This window comes from Lathamus discolor, chromosome 2 (genome assembly GCF_037157495.1).
Source record: "Lathamus discolor isolate bLatDis1 chromosome 2, bLatDis1.hap1, whole genome shotgun sequence".
NCBI lineage: Eukaryota > Metazoa > Chordata > Aves > Psittaciformes > Psittacidae > Lathamus > Lathamus discolor.
Window position 1 is genome coordinate 29,594,657 of NC_088885.1, and position 15,887 is coordinate 29,610,543.

Below are 15,887 nucleotides of genomic sequence, written 5' to 3' on the forward strand. Positions count from 1 at the left end.
GCAGCAAAACCACACTTGGTTTCTTCACACATGCAAAAAAGTTTCATGGCTAGTAAAGCAATTCTGATCTTCACAGTAATGTAAAATCTTAGAATAGTTTGGGTTGGAAGAGACCTTTAGAGGGCATCTAGTCCAACCCGCCCTGAAAGAAGCAGGAACATCATCAATTACATCAGGTTGCTCAGAGCCCCATCCAACCTTGAATGTTTCCAGGGACCAGCTATCTACCACCTCTCTGCACAACCTGTCCCAGTATTTCACCACCCACTTCATAAAGAAAAAAATAAAAAATTCTTGCTTAAATTCAGTTCAACCATGACAAGTGCAAGGTCCTACACCCGGGTCGGAGCAATCCCAGGCACAGCTACAGATTGCGCAAAGAAGAGATTCAGAGCGGCCCTGCAGAGAAGGACTTGGGTGTGTTGCGCTCACAGCCCAGAAAGCCAACCGCATCCTGGGCTGCATCAAAAGTAGCGTGACCAGCAGGTCGAAAGAGGTGATCCTGCCCCTCTACTCTGCTCTTGTGAGACCTCACCTAGAGTATTGTGTGCAGTTCTGGTGTCCTCAACATAAAAAGGACATGGAACTGTTGGAACAAGTCCAGAGGGCCACAAAGATGGTCAGGGGACTGGAGCACCTCCCGTATGAAGACAGGCTGAGAAAGTTGGGGCTGTTCAGCCTGGAGAAGAGAAGGCTGTATGGAGACCTCATAGCAGCCTTCCAGTACCTGAAGGGGGCCTATAGGGATGCTGGGGATGGACTCTTCGTCAGGGATTGTAATGACAGGACAAGGGGTAACGGGTTAAAACTTAAACAGGGGAAGTTTAGATTGGATATAAGGAGGAAATTCTTTCCTGTTAGGGTGGTGAGGGACTGGAATAGGTTGCCCAGGGAGGTTGTGAGTGCTCCATCCCTGGCAGTGTTCAAGGCCAGGTTGGATGAAGCCTTGTGTGGGATGGTTTAGTGTGAGGTGTCCCTGCCCATGGCAGGGGGGTTGGAACTGGATGATCTTGAGGTCCTTTCCAGCCCTAACTATTCTATGATTCTATGATTCTATGATAAATCTAGTGTAAATTTGCCCTCTTTTAGTTTAAAACCATTATCACTTCTCCTATCACAACAGGCCATGCTTAAAAGTCTTTCTCCATCCTTCTTACAAGACACCTTGATGTATTGAAAGGCTGCAATAAGGTCTCTCTGGAGCCTGCTCTTCTCCAGGCTGAACAAATCTCTTTCAGCCTGTCTTTCATAGAGGCAGTGTTCCACCCCTCTGACCATTTCTGTATCCCTCCTCTGGACCCACAACAACAAATCCATATCTTTCTGTACTGAAGACTCCAGACCTGGACACAGTACCCCAGATGGGGTCCCACCAGAGCAGAGAGTAGAGGGGCAGAATTACCTCCCCTGACCTGCTGGCCATGCTACTTTGGATGTGGCTCAAGATGACTGGCCCTCTGGGCTTCATGCACACACTGCCAGCTTTTCATCCATCGGTACCCCCAAGCCTCTCGCCATGAGGCTGCTCCCAATACCTTCATCCCCAGCCTGTACAGACACCAGGGGGTGTCCCAACCCAGGTGCAGGACCTCACTTGCTCAGGTCCTTCTAGATGACATACCATCCCTCAGCTGTGTCAGCCACACCACTCAGCTTGATGTCCCCTGCAAACTTGCTGAGGGTACACTCAATTCCACCATGTCATTGGTGAAGACATTAAACCATACTGGTCCCAGTACAGACCCCTAGCAGACACCACTTGTCACTGATCTCCATCTGGACATTTAGCGATCAACCGTATCTTTCCAACTTAAACAGAAGGATGTTGTGCAGTACTGCGTCAAAGGCCTTACAGAAGTCCAGTCAGACAACACCTGTAGCTCTTCACATCTATCAAAACAGTCCATCAGAGAATGCCACCAGGTTGGTCAGGCAGGACTTGACCTTGGTGAAGCCATTTCATAACACTGGCTGTCCTGAATTATCTCTGTCTTTCATGTGCCTTATCACAGCTAAGAGCATGTAGCTCTTAAAATATTTTCCTCTAAATTTGCTATGTAACGCCCCCACAATTCATGCTTTCTGTCTGGGGGATATTATTTTGCCTGAGTGTGCATGTCCATAAGAGTCCATGCAATCAAGTAATACTGTACATCTGTACTGGGATGTATGCTTTGCTCAGATTCTTGCTAAAGCTGAGAATAAAGTAATGATGTTAGACAGCTTCCAGAAACCAGCTTTTAAGAATGAAGAATGCTGTTTTGATTCAGTCCTTTCAAAGAAATAAACTACATCTTCAAATCTAGTTTATGTTAACTACAGAAAGAGTCTTTGACTGTATATGCCTTTTTTACACTCTCAGTAGAAGAAATTACAAGTTCCCCCCCCCCCCCATTTTTCCTTGCATGATTTTTCCTTTTTGGTTATGTTGTTTAAAATGTAATGTTGGCAAAGAGATACTGCTAAAGGCTTTGGACTTATGCCTTCTGAAGCTTCCACTTTTACTAGCAATAAAGAATCTGTTTCTAGAAACATGTAATTTTAATTACAAAATTACCCCAAAAACATAAATGGAATTTAATTGGTTACAAAGTAATATTTTCACATAATCAAGGGATTGTTTGGGGGATTTAAGGCATAATTTATTAGTTCTGGATAAGGTACACATTTTAATTCCCACAGGCAAATAACAAACTGATTAGTAAGTGTAATAAAGCAGTTTATTTGTCTGACAATTGGCAGCTAGAAGTGCAATAACTTACTTGATCGATTGCCATTTTAAAAAACATTAAAGCTTCTCATAATTATGCTACCTATATGGTATGCAGATGAACAACAATACAGCATTACTGCTATTACACTAGTGATTTAATATGATGTTTCTTCCAGGTTTTGTACCTTTCTACATAATGCAAAAGGAAGTAATTACTTTCTGTACTGAAAGATTGAAGAACTGGCTCCCCCTTAGATATGCAAAGAATTTGACTATAGGAAGAACTGAAGATGATAGCTTCCCTTGATCAAATATTTTTCAAAACCATGCATGCCAATTTTGAGAAAGAGTCTTAGCTTTCCAGTCATTTATTACTTCAGAATTCTGTGGTTGTCAAGTGAAGACAGCCACCTCTCTCTGACAGGAAGCTTCTCCAATTCATTACATAAAATTAAGTTCCTCTCATGTTCCTTAATTCAACTACTTTGTCAGGTAACATCAATAGCTAACAGTTCTTGGAGTCCAGTTCTCTGACAGCCTATTCTCATTGAATTCCATGGAACTAAGCCAACACAGGAAGTCATCACAGAGCCAATAAATACCATGCACATTTCAGACACACACTATACAATGGAAAAGACTATGCCAAATGTGTAAGATCACCTTTTTGAGATCAAATGAGATACTTCCATGATCTAGGTAAGGAAGTATTTATCAATCAAGAGTACAGAACTTCTAGAACTAGAATACACTGCCTTGAGAAGGTCAATGGAGATTGCCTTGGTTCCCTACTGTTTTACTGAAAATGTCTTACACACCATTAAAAAGAAAACCAGGAAAAAAATATTACATTAAAATCACACAAGTTTCAAGAAAAAGTGAACAAAAAAACTTGAACACAAAGACAAATGTGATACGATACACCATAACATGCAGACACCTTAACTCTTTTCTGAATGTGTTGGTGTTTTTCTCATTTCAACTCAACATCAGTACAATTAACCCCATTCTTCTACTGCTCTCAAAGAATCACATTTAGAACAGATTTACAAAGGGGATGTGTTTTAAAAGTTTTTGGCAGGGAATCAATTCTGGGATGCTATTTTGTGCTACAGGAGAAAGGTCAAAAACCTTGTTAAAATTCTAACGGAATTTAAGTTTTAATGACTGGAAACTTACATTTTGTATCACTGAAAACTACACAGCAGAGTTACTATTTTATTGCCATTCCATATTAAGCCAATGCACAAAAGTACAGGCCTACTATTAAGAAGCTCAGTATATCTAGACTTCTAACAATGTTCTGAGGGACCTTGCATGATTTAATTTTCATAAGAAATATTTTAACAAGTCATACATTCTCCTTCTATAATACGAGCTTTCAAAGAAAAGGTAGAGGAGTGCTAAGGAAATACCAGCACTCATTCTTTGGACTCTTTATTCCACTGTCAGGGTTGCAAATCATCTGTCAATTTGCTTATCTTTTACTTCATTTCTTGAGAAAAACAGACAAGCAGCAGTAGATTTTCCTAACTTGCTAACACCCAAACAATCTGCTGTCACTAATGACTTCTACCTCAAACCATCTCTTTGAAGTAGGGAAGCATTCTAGTGTCTTATTAATGAAGAACTGAAGTACAAGGTAAGAATAGCAAAATGTACAAAAAACCCTGTGACTGTCATGATTTCTTACATCTCTGTCTTGATCAGTTTATTCACCAGTTCCTCTTGCAGATAGTGCATGCCTTTCATAACTCTACCTTTCTACTTGCATAAAACAAGTTCTACAAAACTCTTCCGCTTCACATATTACTTAGTTTCTCAGAAATCATTCTGGTTCCTGTAAATATTCCCAGTCCTCAGGTGCAATGATCTCCATCAGGAGGATCTCCAACATACATTTGGAGGCTTCCCACTTTCCCTTTTTCTCAGCAGTCTGCAACATGTACAGATTCTAGAAAAATTTAACATTAAGACAGAGATACTCCTGCCACTTCCTTAGGATTCACATATAAACGTGAAAACATACAAAGCTTGTGAGTCAAGCAACACAGCACTCTGTTTATTATTAGTAATCACTAACTGAACTATTCTAGCGTTAGGTAAGAAATCTGCCTGGAAAAAAGGTAAACTGTTATTATATAATCTACCTTTCAACTAGCAAACTGCTGATTAATTCGATCTCTTACTGATAGTCTCTCTGGCAATAATTATTCCCCATAGCAAGTAATGCCTGCAGCATTTAAAAATGTCTTCCTCCCCCATCTGACCTCTCTGCATAATACAGATTCTGAATCTGTTCTACTTTGAAATCAACATAATACATTAATAAAATTGCTAGAAAAATCCTTATTTATCAATCATTATTTTACACTGTACAATATAAAGAACACTGCAGAGTTGCACTGCTGTATAGTACATACCCCATGGTCTTTAGCAGCCATAACCACTTTTGAAAGAATTTCTTCTTCAACAAATGGCCTCACAGCGTCATGGATAATCACTACTTCTGGTTTCTGGAGCAGCTGATTGGAAAATCCATTCTCTGCAAACACCTTCAGTCCATTGAAAATTGACCGGTGACGAGTTACTCCACCTTTTACTATTGTAACTCTTTTGTGGCCATATTTTTCAATGATAGACTTCATTGTTTCGATATTTTCAGGAGAGACAACAACAATAATGTCAGATATCCAACTTATCCTAGAAGAAACAGTAAAGAAAAAGTAGACATGAATGACTAAATAAAAGTACAGGTATCTCCATAAAACAAAGAAATTCATATCAAAATAATTTCAAGACGGGTAAATAAAGCTTCTCTAAGTACACTCGAGTCCATCCTTTCATCTGTGCATTACCACTCCACCTGTAAAAGAAAAGCTACATTAGATCTCTACCAATACACAGATGTCAACCAAAGTGGAATTCTGGGAAGGGACTTGCTTCCAACAACCAGTAAAAAAGGCATCTTCTAATAACCCTTTGAAATATCTTCAAAACATTTCTTACTCCAGCCTCATTCCTAGCTTCAAACATGAGCTCTAAATCAATCAGCTAGAGTTTGTTATTTCAGCTTCCTCTAAATTCAGTCTCCAATAAATTGGTAAATCTTAGGACTCCATGTTCTACTGTGCAGTACACTGTGTACAAGTGAATAGGAGGATCAGGAAACTCTGAAACAGAGGATCAGGAAACTCTGAAACAAAGCTCACTATCAAGGCAGGCATGAGCAGCAACTGACAGATTGCTAATGAATCAAAACTGTGACACCTGAATATTGACAGGAAATAATATGCACACACACGAAGATTTCTGCTCTAGGAAGCTAGCAAAATGTAAAAACGTAGGTAGCTAGGTAAAATTACCAGAATATGAAAAGCATATTTTTAGATAACTTCAAGCTTTTACTGTTAGTATCAGCCTAGCTCTACAATTGAGTGGTGGTATGCAGGGAGAATAACCTATGACCCACCAGACTAAAACCAGTCATAACTGAAGTCACACTTGTGTCAAAGGACCTAGAAATACAAATTCTAGTCGCATGTGGCATACTGTACTTCAAACTAACGGAAATATCATAATTCAAATCCAGCTATTTGAGTATCTTATTTCCCAAATGCTATGTAGAGAGCATAAAAAGGATATTAAATTCTTTTATTTCCTGTGTCTCCACAGATGATGGGGGGGGGGGGCATGACAGACACCAAACTCATCAGATGAGCAACAATGACAAATATAATTCACTATTTACTATTGTAAAATTACTCATGTGTATCCTACATATCCAACTAGGAAGGGAGACAAGCATAGTATATTCTCTCAACTAAAATTAGTACATTTATTGAAACTAATTTTGCAAACACAACACGGACTAAGGTACTAAATACTTCCAGTCATAATTAAAAAAAAAAAAAAAATTTTTTACAGTTCAGAAATACACAGCCTCAAGGTATTGATTCCTGCAATAACAGATGTGAAAGCATTGCCCAGGAACTACTCTTCCTCCAAAAGCGAAGTCATCTGTGACACAGATCACTCCCCTAGAACCATGTGAAACATCAGACTATTTTCTGCCTTCTGTATGTTTCAGGGTTTTTAATTAATGGAACTCCATTAAATTTATTTCAATGAATTTAGAATAACTATTAAAAATAAAATAAATAGAAGTGCTATTAGCATTATTCTAAATAAAACTGTTTGTCCTTATGTTCATTTTATTAACAAAGGCATAAAGTACAGCCAAACTAACTTATTGTCAGCATTAAGTATTGATGTTGTTCAAATGTAAAATCTGAAGTCATATGGTTTCAAGTTTCAACTTGTCACTCACCACAGGTTCATCAAAAGGTTTTCAAACCTCTCAAATGAGTTCTGGCATAGTCTTACACTTAGCCACACAACTTAGCACCTCTGCATGACTTCGACTTGGAACTAGGGCAAACTAATTGGATCCATCTCAGTTTTTCTTTTGAATACTGAAAGTCAGTCATTTAAATACAGCAAGATCCAAGAGCAGCTATTTCACACTACATGAGAATTAGAGCTCTGCACTTCTATTTGCAGGAAGAGTATAGCCTTACACAGCTCTCAGAAACGGTGACCAAACTGCACATTCACTGATGACTATGTAAGAGCAGCACTGACATTTCCCATCCTGGAGTCAAATGAAGAAGTTTATGAGGCAACTGGGTAGCACACTGCATCTTCTGAGAAGGGAAGAGAACAGACATACTGGCCAGCCTACGATAAATCTCTGCACAGGGGGAGTGGAATGGCTTAAGGCCTCCAGTGATACAATACACTAAAAAGTGACAGGATGCGGCCACAGCTCCACCCTGTGTCTGGATAAACACATTTATAAACTTGAGTATGTCCTCAAACTCATTCTGGACTAATGTTCTATAATTAAAGCTGGGATTTAGAGACGCAACCTATTCATGTGAGAGTATAAAGGTATCCTCTAGATTGATCAGGTACAAGAACAACTTAGGCTTTGAAGCCTAATGTGTCCCACCAAAACTCATGAAAAGTACTAATTCAGTAAAAGATGCTAAAAAATCTCATGAATGAGAACTGTGCACCACATAGGTGCTTACTCTTTTACAGACCTGCTTATGGAAATACTGCAAAGTGTTTTAATGAAATTGGAAAGTATCAGTAATCACTCAATCTGGCAGTAGATGGATCTTTTTCTCCCTCAATTTGTCATACCCTTTTCTTACTATTTTAGTATTAAATCTTTCTGAGGAAGCTCAGGACTTGCTCAAAACCAGTTTAAAAATTGGAAACACCCTTTCTGTTTTATAACTTTAATATTAGACCCAGATCATAGAAGCTTCAGAATCAACACAAGGCATAAAAAAGATCAGAATACTGTACCCCAATGTGCTTTAACAAGCACTAAATACAGAACTCTAGTCCTTCCGTGCAACATAGGCTGTAGCTCTAAAGTGAAAAAATCAGCTCTGATCAAATGAAATGAAAGAACTCAGTTATAATCACTTTACAACTGCCTTGGGAGGACCTTAATATTAGTAGTAGGAAAACAATGAGACAGAAAAGGACTATATGCTTGTTTCTTTCTTGTCACTACCTACAGACCATCTGCCTAGAAGAAAATAGCACTGTTCCATTAGATTTCAAACAAAAGCATATACATTTATATTACCCGAGCTAGAACTCAAAGGAGCTCATTAACTCAGCAAAAGATTAAGCTACTACTACATGACCTCACAACACAGATTGTAGAGAAACTTAGATAACCAATGAGTTATGTTCTGAGACTGTATTGCCTCAATGGCATGCTTGGGTAACACGTGACTGAGATTTAACCCTCTTTATCTGGTTCACCCACAGACAAACTAGTGCTGAGCCTGAAATCTGATATGAGGCTTAAATACACTCAACTTCTTGCAACTCTTACTCAGACCAGTAACAATCTAATAGTAGCAATCTATTTAACATACAACCTACTTAAATCAGCGGGTTTATCAGCAAAACAAGGCCAGAACCAGGCAGTCACTGCTGAGATGGCTTTAGCAGTGTAAGATACGATCTTTCACTGCCACAGAAACTCTGCAGAGATACAAGATAAACCATTTATTATTCAAGCACCAAATGAGAAAAGGAACTGTCAAGAACAATATGCACTTGCAGAATGTTCTTTTGCTCCATAACAGCTTTGTTATAACTTTACTGATATATGATAGAAATAAATGGAAGTAGGGAGCTTTTAAGTCTGAAAAGTTTCACATTAAGGAAGTTCTGAGCATCTCATGTAGAGAAGCCACTCATTCTTTCCTGAAAGTGTTCCTTATTAGTCATACAAGATAACAAAGATACATTAATAAAGTTAATTGGCTTGTTTGCTACAATTATTTTTAGCTCATAAGCAATTTCAAGAATAAGCTAATGACAACTGGACAAAGAAACCTACCACAGTAGATACATTCAGCAAATCTGTAATTGTGTGACCTGTAGAGTCAGTGAACATGCATCAACCAATGGGGAAAAATACCTGGCAAATTAAGTACACAAGAGAATTCGGAAGCAGTGATTCCTTAAATGCTTCCCTCAGGTAATGTTGCCCTTCTTTTTTCTTTTTTTTTTTCTTTTGTTTTTATACAAGGCCATCTGTTTTTAAATATTACATTACAGTAAGCAAAGTAAACAAAGCTGTCTGAAACTTTTATGGAAAATCTTCATTCTGCCAGTAAACATACTAACCCTGCTTTCCTCTTTCAGAACTTCTCACTGTACTTTCAAGAACTGCTGAAACTTGAGAATAGAAGGAACAGCAATAACTTATTTGTCCCACAATGATTTTAAAAACCAATCTTTAGCTTTGTCTGGTTTGCCCTATATTGCTTTAGTAAAATACATGTGTGCGCATGCACACAGAGCTGAGATTCCTCCATCTCAGAAAAGAAATTGGAGAGGTTCTATTTTATACAGCAACAAATCCACTGGGAAAGCCAAACATTTAAGTTCTCCAACACACTTTAATTTTACCCCCAAGGTAGGACCCGACCTTCCTATCAGCACCATTGTACTGGCAACAAAACCCAGTAATTTCTCCTCACCCTGTTTTTTCTCACCTCCTCCTCCTAAGGGCATCATCTGTGATTACTACTGGCAGGCCAACCTTCTACATGCTTTTATGCTATGCAACAGGATGCACTGCTTATTCATTCATGTCTGCTCTTGTCTTGTCTGCCAGATTTTCCACATCAGTATTTAAGATTCTCACCACTTTCAGCTGAAGTGTGCAAAAACCTTTTTCTCCTGATTTTTTAAAAGCACATGCGAAGCAGATGAAAATTCCTGATTTACTCACGTATGTCTGTATATTGCTACATTTCTTCCAGATTAAAATACGCTCAATAATAGTTGCAGTAGCTAACTTCTGTTGAACTGGTTATTACAGGCTGACTCAAAGAGTCGTTCAATTACAGCAGGTAAACAGATATCAGAAGAGAGTATCAAGCTAAATGCACATATCTGCCACTTCAGGGTGATAGATTATGTGCCAAACTGCAGCCTCTCAGTGTTACATTTTTGCATCTATGTTCATACAAAGAACAAGGTACCTCCTCTGAAGTGAAAGCGTTAAGATGAAAATGAAAGCTATTCACAGCTTTAGAGTACATCTGTTCCCAACTCTCCATATACATCGCATGCCAGCCAACACTCCAGTTCAGCACAGAGATGGCAGAAAGCTCTGCCTGTGAAAGCACTGGGGTACCAGTTAGTTCACTCCTAAAGTCAACCAAAAGCCCTAGGCTGCTACTGTCACAACCAACTTGGGATCACACGTTTGGCTGGACTGTACAATGAGATTCAACCTTCAAATTTTTTTTTACAGACATAACACTATTGCTCAAAGAACTGTTATTTTCTCAGAGCTTACTGGTGGTGAAAAATGTAGGATTTTTTTTTTTTAATGAATGTTTTATTTTCCTACGAATATAATTTCCTTCCCAAACCTCTGATCTCTTTTCTAGGTCTCCAATACACAGAGTGAGGATATTATTATTCTCTGTAGATTCCCATGACATTTTGGCAGAAAGTTACAGCTGTGACAAGCTTTGGAGTGGAGGTTTTGCTTACTGATGTGCTTAGCTTTGTGACTTGCTGCTGTTGAAAATTAAATAAAGACAACAAGCAATATTTCTTTCATGAAGTAACAAGTGACCTGAGGGAAGCCTCTCTGGGTGGGAATGGAAAAAGAGTCCCAATTTTGATGTTGTACAAGTTTCCATGAATTAAGAACTTCGGGAGATGTTGGCAATTCCATTTCTTTTCAGCACCCTCTACTCCTCACCATTTATTCTCTCTGAAATCTAAAAGTTTATTTTTCTACAAGCTACTGCAAAACATCCAGAACACATCTGACATTCCACTCCTACCTGCACTGTTTCAAGTGACACTAGATACAAGACTTACATTATGTTAACATTTAACAATATATTAGCTGTCAGTCACATGTCTAGAACTCAGTCTTATGACAAGGAAAAACCTGACTTCTAAAATATGCCATTAATGACTATGACTTTAATTCTTTGTTCCAACATACACAAAGAAAATCCATGCATGCAGCCTCATGCTACCTGAGCTATCAGCTTCTAACCCAGAAACTGTAACTTAGAACTAAAAGGGCACTTAAGCTTTCAGCTGAACCAGGTTGTTGGGCTATGGCCTATAATGTTCACGCATAATGCAAGCACTGTAGACAATTGAGTTCACCACACTGTGAAGAGTGGATCTTTTTTCCAGGCCTCTGGACACTATTAAAATCATCTGCAACGCCTGTGGCAGAACAGACTTTTTCTTAAGGCCTCTCAATAGTAGTATGATTGTCTTAAGTGGCTGTGGTTGCTTGAGGCTCACCAAACCAGTCCCTGCAGCTACAGAAACCCTCAAACTTCGAGGCTGAGCACCTCAAACTGATCTCCAGAGACACTGGAAAGTGACACAACTACCAGGCATCAGCAGTGCTGAGGTGAGAACAAGGCCACCCGGAATAGTGGTGAGGAGGGCTGGGACAGGGGAGAGCAGCCAGCGCCTCTCCCCAGTTGAGCCTGCCTTATCCAGCGGTCAGAGCACACCAGCTTCCAGCCACCCTGTCACCTTTACACATTCTGACTGGCCGGGGAGACCAGGAGGTCCCGCCGAAACGCAACACCAAGCCCTCCGAGGGGCGGCGGCGCCGGGGGCGTGCGGGGCCTACAGCAAGGTCGCGGCCAGCTGCTTTCTGCGGAGTGGCCGCACGGCGAGGGCCAGCGGCCGCACCTCACGCCGCGAGGCCGGGGGCTAAGGGGAAGGCCCGCAGGACGCGGGAGGGAAGACGAGCGGCGCCTGCCTCGTTACCTCTCCATCGCCCGCACCGTGTAGCTGACGAGCGGCCTCCCTTGCACGGTGCAGAACTGCTTGGGCGTGGCGCCACCCAGGCGCTCCCCGCTCCCGCCCGCCGGCAGCACGGCCGCCACCGCTGCAGCGGCGGCCCCGGGGCCGCGGCTCCCGCTGCTGGGTTCCATCTGCACAGGGCGCAGCGGCTGCTATGCTTCTCACCCCACCGGCAGCAAGAACCTCCCGCCCCCCCGCCCGCTTTATTTGCGTGGAACGTCCGCAAACCGAAGAATCCAGCGCCTGCTCGCTCGCCTGACCCCGGCGGGGACCGGGCCCGCACAGGCGTGCGAGCCCAGGCGGGCGCACAGTACACGCTCACACCCCGCAGCGGACGCCCGCCCGCCCAGAGCGCCCCGGTGGCGGGCACGTGACAGCACAGGAGGGACGCTGCAGCCATTGTCCCTTTAAGTGCGCGGCGCGCGGGTCACTCCGCCCGGCGCATGCGCGGCTCGAGGCCGTTGAGCTGTGCGCCCGCCTGAGGGGTGGTGCTTGGCGTTTCTAGCCGTGTCAGGCGGGGCGGGGGGGTGTGCTGTTGTCCGGCCCTGGGCTTCGCTGTTCGCGGTGAGGTGGCTTGTCTGATGAGGAGGTAAATACAGCGTGCCTGGACCCGAGGGGAGGGTGGGCCTTCATGTGAGCCCCGGCCGGGAGGCGGCCGCTTCTGTACGAGGCGGTTTGGGACATCTGCCCAAGTCTGGTGTATGTTGCTCTTAATCTCAGGAGGGAAAGGTTGAAGAAGCGGTAGTCAATTCAGTTGGAAGCTGCGATGTTCCCGTTCATCTCATGGGGCTGCTGTAGGCAGTAGTGAGACAGGTTGGTTGGAAAACTCCTAGGGCTCATATGCATTAGGTAGAAGAGGAGATGCAGCTCAGTGAGGAGGGGTCTTGCTAAGTGTGACACAGAATGGTTTGGGTTGGAAGAGACCTTAAAGATCATTTGGTTCCAGTCCCCTGCCATGGACAGAAGCACCTTCTGCTAGACCAGATTGCTCAAAGCCACGTTCAACCTGGCCTTGGACACTGCCAGGACACTGACACACACCCTCATAGTGAAGAGGTCCTTATATCTAACATATATCTACCCTCTTTAAGCTTAAAGCCAATATTCCTGTCCTATCACTACTTGCTCTTATAAAAAGGCCCTCTCCAGCCTTTTTGTAGGTCTGCTTTAGGCACTGGAAGGCTGCTGTAAGGTCATCCCAGAGCCTTCTCTTCTCCAGACTGAACTCCAACTCTCTGTCTTCATAGGAGAGGTGCACTTGTAATAAGCTAAACAGGTCTCAGGTTGATATGTCTGACTTCACTGTACGTCTTACACTGTAACTTGAGTGCATTTAAATACTACTGCTAAGCTCTGCCCTCATCTGAAAATTTTGGACATCTCGCTGTAAAGATAGCTTTGCAAATCTGCAAGAACTATTGTGAGCTTGTTGCTCACAACAGTCAGGGAGCAGAGAGGGTCAGCCACTCCAAAAGGGGAGAGGAGCCTGGAACAGACCACGGTATCAGAGCAAATGAGAACAGTAGCCTCACCAGCAAGGAGCAAGATGCCAAGCATGAGTCACGGTCAGGTCAGGATCAGGGCCCTGGGGTCAGGCATAGTCCAGTGATCATCCGCAAGGTCTCAGTGAGGCAGCAGGTCACAGGGCTAGCCAAGAAGCTGAGCCAGTGGATGCTGGTCCAGGTCAGTGGGGCACCAGATCAGGTGCAGATATAGAGGGCCAACAATAAAGACTCTGCTTAAAAGTAGCTTCCAAGGGAAAAGGAAGAAAGGAGGGTCAGATCCCTGCTTCTAACTTTCTTCATAATAGTTTAGTAGAAGAGCTGACTTTGGGCTTGGTGAGCTGTACTCCTTGACTCAGACAACTAAACTTGAAAGTGGCTACACTCAGGCCCTAACATTGTCCCCTTTGACATTATTTTGGGGGAAAATCCATGTCTTTATATGCTGAAATGACCGAAGATGTTAAAGTCTGCAGGACTCTATCTTTTAGAGAAGCTAACTTATTTACAGTTTTCCAAGTTTCTCTTAGTTAAGGTGAACCTAAGTAGGACACATATGGAGACTTTTCTGAAGAGTGGGTCTGATTGAAAAAGCAGCATGGAAGGGAGTTTGTTATATCCCAGCTGGGCTGCTTTGCCAGTGCCAGCTGTGGGCTGAGGTAGAATGATCATATGGGATCACAGAGGCATCATAAGTAAGAGTCACACAATGGGAGTAAAGTGATCCATGTTAGTAAAAGCAAGAGTTCACAGATATCCTTGATGCCTGCAATAGCCAGAAAGTCTTGGAAAATGGGCCAGCAAAGTGGAGAACATAGTCCCTTTACATGTAGAGGTGTCTTGACAGTTGTAACAATGGACAAAAATCACATCAGCTCATACTGTATAGGGAAACATGAGAGGGACTGATGGCAAACAAAGGAAGATACCTTAAATGAAAACATACAGATGTGCCTTTTAGATAATGACGTCTTCAAAAGCTTCTGTGAGGAATAAATGTATTACCATGGAAAGTGAAGGAAAGTGGCATGTGAAAAAGAGGAAAGGATATGAGTTATACAGATTGCTGGAAAACTTGTGGAATTGAGACCCTTTTCACCATTAGCTAGAAGCTGAACAAGTGTTGCTTCAGTTGTCTTCCAGGCTGTTTATCGTGCGGGAATTTTATTTTTTTTCTGTGGGGTTTCTTTTAGAAAATCCATTGGCTCATAAACTATGTTTAGCTGTTTCTCTTTATTTTCAGTGGGTCTTATGTTTTATTTTCTTGGAAAGTATTTTTCTACACCTGATTTCATACTGTTGGCATACATTTGTCTATTGTCTCTTTTCAGGACTTCCAAATTTGCCCTGACTTTTCCCCTCTGTACAGGTTGCCGCCCATTCAGCATCACTTCTTTGTTATCAGATGCCCAACTTTTTCTTCTTAAGGTAAGTTCCTCCAGCATCTGCAGTCATATTGGATCACATACATTACATTATTCTGAGTTTTTCTCAGCAGATTGTTCTGCAATGTTCTGACTTTTTCCAGTTTTTCAGTGTAACAGGCATTCTGAATTCCTGACTCTGGTCTTCATACTTCTGTTCATAAAGAGCACAGACATTAATCTAGTCCACTATAGCTGATTTTCCAGGCATTTTTCTTGTTTTCATTATTATAAAGAGCACAGTAAGGTCTTTTTCGTTCCCATGGCTCCCCCACTGTACATTGGTTCTGAGGGGTAGGTCAGTAGGTCATTCCCAAACACAAACACAGAACTATTTTCGCCTTCCTTCTTCACACTATTGTTTTGCATGTCTTCTCCTACTCCAACAGTCTGTTGTGCCTAGGACCTTCTGTCTTGCCTATCCAGTGTTTCCCCACTTCATTTCTTTCATGGACGTTAATTTCTAATGTGAAGGATAAAAAGGCAAAAGAGCTTGAAGAAAGAGGGTCACGTGCCAAAATGGATTCCATTCTTGTTCTGAAGCCTTTTCCTTACTACGTTTGGTGGACAAGGCTTGATCTGTCCAGAAGAAATTATATTTGATAATAACTTTGATGGATGCTAACTGCAGTATCGTCAAATATGTTATAAATTTATGTCAAGATTTGATGATCCAGCAAAGCAGCACTTTGAAACTGCTTTTGGCTGTGCTTGAACATCATGCTTCAGAAGTTTTCATGCTTTCCATGGTCCCTCTGGGGTTAAAAGTTCTTGTCTTTTGTTGATAGCACTTGTTAGTTCTTTCAGTAAGCCGTTCAGTTTAGATTCTTGGACTCTTGGGGT

General features: G+C 41.8%; 1 protein-coding gene across 11 annotated transcripts in view; it reads right to left on the reverse strand.

Annotated features, from left to right (window-relative positions):
* CRPPA (CDP-L-ribitol pyrophosphorylase A) overlaps window positions 1–12,322 on the reverse strand; it is a 141,178-nt gene extending 128,856 nt beyond the window's left edge. For 5 of the 11 annotated variants that reach the window (XR_010609878.1, XR_010609880.1, XR_010609881.1 and 2 more), the window contains exons 1-2: window positions 12,083–12,313; window positions 5,137–5,416 (exon numbers count right to left, since the gene is read on the reverse strand). Coding sequence is in view for 7 of the 11 variants with exons in the window: in XM_065666253.1 (XP_065522325.1) it covers window positions 5,137–5,416; window positions 12,083–12,249 (447 nt within the window). In the remaining 4 variants the exon portion in view is untranslated. Of the gene's footprint in view, window positions 1–5,136; window positions 5,417–12,082 lie in introns of all 11 variants that reach the window. The other 6 variants (XM_065666251.1, XM_065666252.1, XM_065666249.1 and 3 more) reach the window with 5 other exon arrangements.
* Window positions 12,323–15,887: the final 3,565 nt, after the last annotated feature.